Raw genomic sequence first — 8,494 nt, forward strand, 5'->3', positions numbered from 1 at the left:
TGGGGGAAAAAAAATGGCCCCCAAAGGGGGGGGTGACATCGTAGCTGGGTATGGGCAGGGGAGGAGGAGAGGGGAGAGTGATGATTGTGCATCGCATCGATTGTGTCGATGGTATCGAGGGATTGTATCGATCGCCTCGATTAGTTGTGGTTGATAAATTGTATCGAGGGATTGTGTCGATCGCCTCGATTAATCGCCTCGATCAATCGTATCGATCAATCGTTTCGATTAATTGTGTCGATCGCCTCGATTAAGCGTATCGATCAATCGTATCGATCAATCGTATCGATTAATCGTACCGATCAATCGCCTCGATCAATCGTATCGATCAATCGTATCAATCGCATCGTCGGCTATCAGCAGTGGTGGCCGGCAGATGGCAGATGGCAGGAGCTGGTCCAATGCCCCAGCCCAAATCAAGCTCAAGCTCCCGCCCGGCAACCGGATGGCAAGCACGACATCGAGGGCTTGCCGATAAACAGCTGCCCACGAGCCGTCGCCGGCGAGCAGCAATCTAGGAATAGCGCCGGACAAGGGCCAGACTCCTCTCCTCCCCGACTGACCATGGCTCGATACGAGGCGACGTACGGCGACGGGTCGTTCCAGGTCTCCGGCAGCTTGCATCGGATGCTCTCGCAGGCCACGCCCCTGTACGAGTACCTCACAGGCCGCAAGGCGCCTGCGGTGGTGGTACGTTCCCCAAACCCTGTCGGCTTGACCATGCCATGGCCTCGCTGTGGCTGGGAGTGAGTCCGTTGGCAGCCGTTTGGCAACCAACGGTCTTTTGGCCGACGCACGCGTGGCGAGCTCGACGCAGCCGAGCAGCACCACTGGCCGGGTGTGTGGCTGTTGGTGGATTCGGCAGGAGTGGCTCACAGAGAGTGTTGCCGTGGAGATGGTGTAGGTGCCGGCAGAGATGGATCCGCGCGATGTGGTGGCCTCGAGGCGGTCACACGGCCTCTTTGCCCACTCGGTCCGCATGCCCTCGCGCCACGGCGAGACCGAGGGTCGCTATCCGTGGACCCTCCCGCGCGAGGTCGAGGAGGAGTTGGAGCGATCGGCATCGGGGCTGCTGGAGATAGCCGACGATAATGGCGAGTATGACGAGGATAACGACGAGTGTGGATCGGGGTATGATGCAGCTGACGGTGCCGATGAGACCCGTCAGGCCGGCGCAGATGCCGATGCAAGCGCAGACAAGGCTGAGAGCGAGTTTGCCAACACTCGCAAGCCCGCATGGGCTGCACGCTCGCAGTTCCGCCCAGCCTCGCAGATCACCTTTACCAACCGCGGCCCGTACGGCAACACCTACGACATTTCTATGTACATGTAGCCGATCAACACCCGCCGCCCCGCCGCACACAGATACCATCGTCAGGCGCAGGTATTGCCACCGTTGCAGATGGCAACAGCTGCTGAAAGAGCTGATAAATACGCCAAGACCGAGCATTGAGCCCGTTCTCGCTTGCTTTGCCAAATCTCAAAGAAGTGTCATGAGCAGCTCGAGCTCGTTGAACGTGCCGAGGATGATGGCAATGTGCCAAAGCTGGTGCGAGGCACCCCAGATGTCAAACAAGCCCGTGGGGATCCACCGCTCCGGCACCTTGTAGAGGAATGGCACCATACCGATGGCGTACCACTTTTGCACGTCCCACATGGCCTGGGCCGCTTGCGCAGCAACCGGCGCGTCGACCGCGTACAGCCGCCAAATAAGGGCCCACGAGAGCGCGGTAAGGAGCACCATGCCGACGTAGATGCGGTACTTGCGGTGCGGCTGGAGCACAAGCATGCTGATAGTCCACACCAAGACTACCGTAACCACGCAGCCAAACGCCGCCACAAACATCAGATTCTCGGCCGAGACCAGGGTGGCAGCTGGAACAAGATCGCGCCCACGATCCGCAGCGCCGAGCCAGGCCGGTGGCACAAAGAGACCGACGAGGGCAACAAGCTCCAGGCCGCCGATGTGGAAGAGCACGCCGATGTAGTCCCACTGGCGGAAACGGAAGCACACGTCCGCTGAGTGGCACATAACCGCATGATACGCCGCCGAGAGGAGGAACTGCGAGGCAAAGGCAAAGATAAAGACGCCGACCAGCGCGGCGTCCAGCCACGACAACGGGCCAACGTCACGGATGTGCGCCGCCAGTCGCAGTGCCAGCATCACTGCCACCACCACCGTCCCACCAGCATGCGTCCACACATTCATCGTCTGATTGTGGAGGTACCATACCGATCGCATGCACTGCGCCATGCTCGCGCACCCGAGCCGGTAGCCCGAGATCACAAACGGATTAACCCTCACCCACAGCGGCGACTCGTCGTACGAGCCCAGCTCCACGCCGTCGAACAGCACCGTCCGTCCCGCCGAGTCCTTGTCTCCGCCAGCATCTGCAACTTCTCCCACAGACCCCCCCCCGTCCCCGATCCCGCCGCCGCTCCCCGCCGCCGATGCCGCACACCCGTCGCTCCGCTCGCCACGCCACAGCCTGTCGGACCCATCGCCCCCGCTCCGCCGGCCGTCGCCATGCCGCTCGCCGACTCGTCACCGGCCACCATGTCGGACAAGAAGGAGGTTGCCCCACGTCCTCGCCGCTCTTGTTCGGTGACAGAGTGAGGTGCCGGCATTAGACGGTGGAGCTGTAGACGCGTGCTTCCATGGCTGCGCCACGGCCAGACAATCGTGCGTCAGTCGCTGATCAGACCGATCGATTTGAGCCAACAACAGCTGCGTTGCGCCACTACATAGCCATCGATGCTGAGAGCCTCATCTCGTGGTGATGCCAAAGCGGGTGCACTTGATATGCAGAGGCTGTGGAAGAGGCTGTGTAATGCAAACTGATCGGATGTGATGGCGCCTGGGACGATGGAGAGGTTAGGGCGATGACAAGGTGAGGCGACGTGGCTAAGGGGATGAGGCAGCTGGCGAGCAGTGGCCGGGTGATGGAGACAAGGACAGCGAGCAATGTGACCTGGCCACGATCTCTGCATCAACCCGACTGTTGCTCTTCCCTCCATCACAGCTTCATCGCGCCGTGGTAGGCGTTGTCCCCTGCGACGGCATCGCCTGGCTGAATGGGCGTGCGTCAGGCAGAGTGAGTCACCCCATGTCGGCCGTGCCAGCAGAGCTGTGTCCGCAGCGCCGTGTGTCAGCAGCAGGCAGCGAGGCAGAGGGGGAGAGAGCGAGGCCACAGTCTGGGCAACGCCTGACTTGTGCCTGGTGACCAGCATGTCTGGCCGTGTCGTGGGAATGTTCTGCATGCCGGCGCCGTGTGGTCTCGACGCGCTCTCCGTCGCGCCATGGACGGTGGTCGACTCGGTCGATGTGGAGCCGCGAGGGCCGACTGGTCCCCGCTTTGGGGCGGTCTTTGCGGTGGCTGGGCCTGGCGAGGCTGATGTGGCTGGGCCTGGGGCTAGTGCCGCCGATGTGGCTGGAGCTGACGAGGCTGGCGCGATTCTGCCAGCAGCGGCATGCCCTCTCTCCCGGCAGGGCAACAAGATGATGGAGACGACGATGGAAGGTACGACGATGGAAGGCGTCGTCTGGCTGCGCGGCCGGAAGAGAGTGTGGGCGAGGCGATGGGCGGTGCTGCAGGCAGATGGCGTGCTGGTTGTTGGCCCGCCACGCGCCGAGTCGAGCGAGGAGTCGTGCCTGCATGCAGCAGCGGTCAACGCTGGATGTCCACGTTCGGACGATGATGACGAGCATGTGCGACTAGATTTGGCGGGGACAAGGGCAACGGTGTCGGGAAGGCATATCCGTCGCGGTGTCGGGCTTAAGATTGAGGGTGATTTGCCATTTGTGCAGGGCGCGACTGGAATGAGCGCGTCCATTGCGCACCTGGTTGTGCCTGACGACGAGTCGCGACAGGCATGGATTGCAGCGCTTAATGCTGCGGCAGCCGTGGCCGCCACTCGTTCCTCTGCGCCGACTCGCCTCCGCATTGTGCTGACCTTTACTGGGCCGCCGCCGGAGCGCCACGAGCTTGAGCCTGTGATGGTGGTCGACGCGCCCGGTGCCGCCCGCCAAGGCGTCGAGCTCGCCTGGCAGTGGGTCGCCGCCAACTACCTCGCCACCGCCCGGGCTGTCGGCCTCACGCTCTCGCCCGCCGAGGTTCGCCGCATTGCACTGGTCTTTTTTGGCAATCTCGCGCTGGCGTCGCAGCATCCAGACTTTGCGCTGCATGTATTGGCCAGCCCGACACCGGCACCAGCTGACGACGAAAGACCGGGACCAGCCCCAAGCCTTGCTGCAGCGCTTGCGTCCATCAAGCCGAGCGCGCCGCCAGCGCTGGCGCCGTCACCGCCAGCCGAGGCACTCGACGCATCGCAGTACTTGTTTCAGGCCATTTCGCTGGTCGACACGCTCACAAGCGCAAGTCCGAGCCCGAGCCCTGTGCCGAGTGCAGACGATGGTGATGATGGCGAGGCGGGATCGAGCTCGGGCGAGGCTGGAACCAGCGGGCTTGCCATTCTCAACACCTCTTTTGTCGCCCGCGGCATCTTTCTTGTCTCGTCATTTGTGGCGCGGCTGGTCTCCGGCCCGTCGCTCAAGCTCGGGGTGCTGCAGATGATGGCGCGCGCGACGCGCGAGGCCGGCATTTCGCTGCAGCCGATGCAGAGCCGCGAGCCGCGCGGCCCCAAGACCCGATGGCTTGTCGGCAACATCCCGGACATTCTCCCCGCCAAGGGCGCGGTCCATGCCGCGGCGCTCCTCACCTATGAGTACGGCAAGCTGACCAAGCTCGCGCTAGGCAAGGAGAAGTTGTATGTGGTTGCCGACGCCAATTATGTGCACCGGATCATGGCATCAGCCGAAAAGCGGTTTCCCAAGCAGGAGGTCATGGCACGGTCGCTGTTCATGGCCGACGGCGAGACGTGGGCGTCGTCGCGGCGGACGCTCCTACCGGCTTTTGGCACGCGGTCGATGAAGCACTTTGTGCCGGCGTTCCACGAGGCGACACTCTGCCTTGCGGCGTCGATGCGAGCGCTTGCGGTGGAGAGCCCCGGAACGGCGTTCAATTGCTTCGATGCGTTCAAGGAGCTCACGTTCCAGGTCATCTGTCGGTGCGGGTTCGACTACGACGCGTCGCGGGCCAACCCACATGCGGAGGCCTTTACCTCGGCGTTTGAGTTCATCATCCACCACCAGGTCACGCGCTCGTTCCAGTTCGGCTTTCTCAAGATCCTGCCGACCTCGTCGAACCGGCGGTTTGCGGCAGCCAAGGCTTCGATTGAGACCGTCGTCGCCGACATCATGGCCCAGCGACTGGCGGAGCGTCCGGCCGGCGTTGCTCGCGGCGAGCTGCCGCCGTCGGCGTCGGAGCACGCCGACTTTCTGGCGTTTATGATGGATAACGCCGACCCAGAGACGGGTGACTTTATCTCGCACGACATCATGCAGGAGCAGGTCATGGTCTTTCTTGCCGCCGGTCATGTCACCACCACGCTCCTCACCTCGTGGGCGCTCTTCTGTATCGCGCAGCATCCCGAGGTCGAAGCCAAGATCCTGGCCGAGCTGGCCGGGGTGCTTGGGCCGGACCCGGCGGCGCTGCCGTCGTTTGCGCAAATTGGCGAGATGCACTACCTGCTCATGGTGCTGAAGGAGACGCTGCGGTTGTACCCGGCGGCTCAGTCGGTCATCCGCTACCACCCGGAGCCGTTTGTGGTTGGTGGCTACCGAGTTGCTGGCGGGAGCCACTCGATGACCGTTCCGTGGGTCATCCACCGCGACCCGGAGCTGTGGAGCCAGCCTGAGGCGTTCATCCCGGAGCGATTTGCGCCCGAGCGCGAGACTCGCCGGCACCCGTTTGCGTGGATGCCGTTTGGCGGCGGCGACCGTGTGTGCATTGGCTCGCGCTTTGCGCTTCTCGAGGTCCGTGCCGTCGTTGCCGTTCTCCTCCGCAACTTTCACTTTGAGGTTCCCCCGGGTTTTGAAGTTGCAGCGTCGCGAAATCCGGTGGAGCCCGACGGCGGGCTGCTCCTGGTTCCGTCGCTCCGCGATTCGGCGGCAGCCGCGAGCCAGGGTGCGGCTCTGTACGACTCGCTTGCCAGTTTTGCTACCCACGATCCGGATGCGCTTGCCGATCACATTCCCAAGCACCTCGAGGTGGTGGCTAACGTCTGCGGTATGTCTGGTGAACAGCTGGCGGCGGCAGCGGCGGCGGCGCAGGAGAGCGTTGCAGCGGCAGCGGCGAGCCCAGAGCTAAGCGATGAGGTGATCCGGCTGGCGCCGAGCCTCAATGGTGTCGAGGGTGGCCTCGAACTGGTAATTGGTTACGGGTCGAACATGGGCACCTCGCGCGGCTTTGCGCAGACGATTGAGGCCGACGCAAGGCGACGGTACGGCAGCGCGCTGAGCAGGGTAGTGATCTCGCCGCTCGATGAGGTGCTGAGCTCTGGCGCGCTGGTGAGCAGCGAGCCCGACGCGACGAGCGTGCTGGTTGTTGTCACGTCGTCGTACAACGGTGAGCCGCCGGACAACGCGCGCGACTTTGTGGCGTGGCTCAGCGAGGCCAGTCCCGAGTCTGCCGGCCTCGGCTCGTGGTACACGGCAGTGTTTGGCTGCGGCAACACCCAGTGGGGCCATCGGTTCCAGGCTGTGCCAAAGAAGGTTGCCCACGAGCTGGAGCGGTTAGGAGTGAGCGCGATCTGCGAGCGTGGGGCTGGCGATGACGACACCTCGCTGGACATGGACTTTGAGGCGTGGTACACACTTTTTGTGCCGGCGCTCGACATGGCGTACGGCGTGGAGGCGGTTCCTTTGGTGTCCGCCGACGGTGCCGATGACATCGAGTCTGGCGACGAGCTTCCAGCGCTGGTTCTCGAGGCGGCTGGGCCACACGCCGAGGCGCTCTCGCTCGAGGCGCTGCACTCGTCCGACGGCGGGCGTCGGATGCGAGTGGTGGTCAACGACGAACTGCTCTCACCCGAGTATGTGCGCAAGACCGGGTTTTCGACCCGGCACATCGAAGTGATGATGAACAGCGGCGAGAATGACAAGTACGCGCCGGGCGACCACATCGGCGTGTTTCCGGCGAATCCCGAAGCTGCGGTGGTGCGGTTTGCGGTCCTCGCCGGGCTCTACGATGAGCTCGACGAGTTGGTGGTGGTGGGCGACGGTGGCTCGTCGTGGGACGTCCTGCAGCCGGGGACGGCGACTACAGCGAGGTTTGTGCTCACCCACGTGGTGGATGTGTGTGGCGCGCCGCCGCGGATGCTGCTTCGCAAGCTCGCGCAGTTCTGCTCGGTAGCGAGCGAGCGGGCGACGCTGGAGATGCTCGGCTCGTCAACGGCCGAAGGCATGGCGGCGTACGATGAGCTTGTCCTCGGACGGCGGCTGACGGTGAGCGATGTACTGCGGCAGTTTCCAAGCGTGGCGGTGGCTGGCGCCAGCGTCTGGTTCTGCGGCCTGCTGCCCAAGCTCAAGCCGCGGCTGTACTCGATCTCGTCGGCACCGCAGGGCGGTCTTAACGAGGTTGTCTCACTCACAGTCGGGGTGGTCCGCGAGACAGCACCTGCCTTTGGCGGGTTGGCGTCCAACTATCTGGCGGAGCTTGCACCGGGGACCGAGCTGTGGGCCTTTACGCGTTCGTGCGATCCGCACTTTCGGGTTCCGGCTGCCGGAGAAGGCGGGTCGACAGACGGGGTGGCGATGGCGCTGGTTGGACCGGGCACCGGCTTTGCGCCGTTCCGCGGTTTCCTGCACGAAGTTGCGCGGCGGCCAGGGCCGCACACGCAGCACATGGTGTTCATCGGATGTCGCCAGGCCGGCGGTGACGAGCTGTACGCTGACGAGCTGGACGGCTTTGAGGCTGCGGGCGTTGTGGGCACCGTTTCGCGGGCATACTCGCGCGAGCAGACGACAGTCTCGGGCTCGCGGATGTATGTGCAGGACCGAATGGCAGAAGCCGCGCGTCCGCTGTGGGAGAAGATTCTGTCTCCAGTAGCCGGCGGGCGTGTCTTTGTCTGCGGCGATGGGCGGCGGATGGCTAAGGACGTCCGGCGGGTTGTTGCCCGCATTGCCGAGGACGAGGGCGGTGTCACCGATGGCGTCGCATGGCTCGCCGACATGCAGGCCAGCGGGCGATATGTCGAGGATGTGTGGGGATAGGGCAGTGTAACACAGATCCCGGAGCGGGGATTCGCGTAGAGCAGGTGGCGGAGCAGGCGAGTGGGAGCGAGTCAGTTTGCCAGTCGGTCGCCGAGCCGCGGCAGCCACGTGGTGCGACGACGGCAACGGCACTTGACACCAACGACGACGACAGCAAGCATGGCAGCTGCACCCCAGGACGATAACTTTGTGCGCGGGCTCGACTCGGACCTCCGCGAGAAGATGGCCGGGCGGTAGGTGGAGCAGGGGAAGGGGGGAGGGGGGGGGGGGGAGGAGGGGGGGAGGAGGGGGGGGAGGGGGGTGGTGGTGGACGGTTTTCTGGCGAAGGCCAGGCGCAGGTGGTGGGTGCGGGGATGGGTGTGTATGTGTGTGTGTGGGGGT

The 8,494-nt window shown here is 64.1% G+C and overlaps 3 protein-coding genes across 3 annotated transcripts; 2 read left to right on the top strand and 1 right to left on the bottom strand.

The window, feature by feature from the left end:
- Positions 1–543: 543 nt before the first annotated feature.
- AMSG_10251 (uncharacterized protein) lies at positions 544–1,446 on the top strand. Its single transcript, XM_013897991.1, has 2 exons — positions 544–690; positions 905–1,446. Exons 1-2 carry the CDS (start codon positions 565–567, stop codon positions 1,331–1,333), a joined length of 555 nt encoding a protein of 184 aa, XP_013753445.1. The 5' UTR covers positions 544–564; the 3' UTR covers positions 1,334–1,446.
- A 34-nt stretch (positions 1,447–1,480) lies between these two features.
- AMSG_10252 (adiponectin receptor protein 1) lies at positions 1,481–2,559 on the bottom strand (the record flags this gene model as incomplete). Its single annotated transcript, XM_013897992.1, has 2 exons — positions 1,481–2,397; positions 2,463–2,559. 2 exons carry the CDS (start codon positions 2,557–2,559, stop codon positions 1,481–1,483), a joined length of 1,014 nt encoding a protein of 337 aa, XP_013753446.1.
- A 670-nt stretch (positions 2,560–3,229) lies between these two features.
- On the top strand, positions 3,230–8,143 carry AMSG_10253 (NADPH-cytochrome P450 reductase; the record flags this gene model as incomplete). Its single annotated transcript, XM_013897993.1, has 2 exons — positions 3,230–3,521; positions 3,600–8,143. 2 exons carry the CDS (start codon positions 3,230–3,232, stop codon positions 8,111–8,113), a joined length of 4,806 nt encoding a protein of 1,601 aa, XP_013753447.1. The 3' UTR covers positions 8,114–8,143.
- Between the last annotated feature and the right edge of the window lie 351 nt (positions 8,144–8,494).

Source organism: Thecamonas trahens (genome assembly GCF_000142905.1).
Source record: "Thecamonas trahens ATCC 50062 unplaced genomic scaffold supercont1.61, whole genome shotgun sequence".
Classification (NCBI taxonomy): Eukaryota; order Apusomonadida; family Apusomonadidae; genus Thecamonas; species Thecamonas trahens.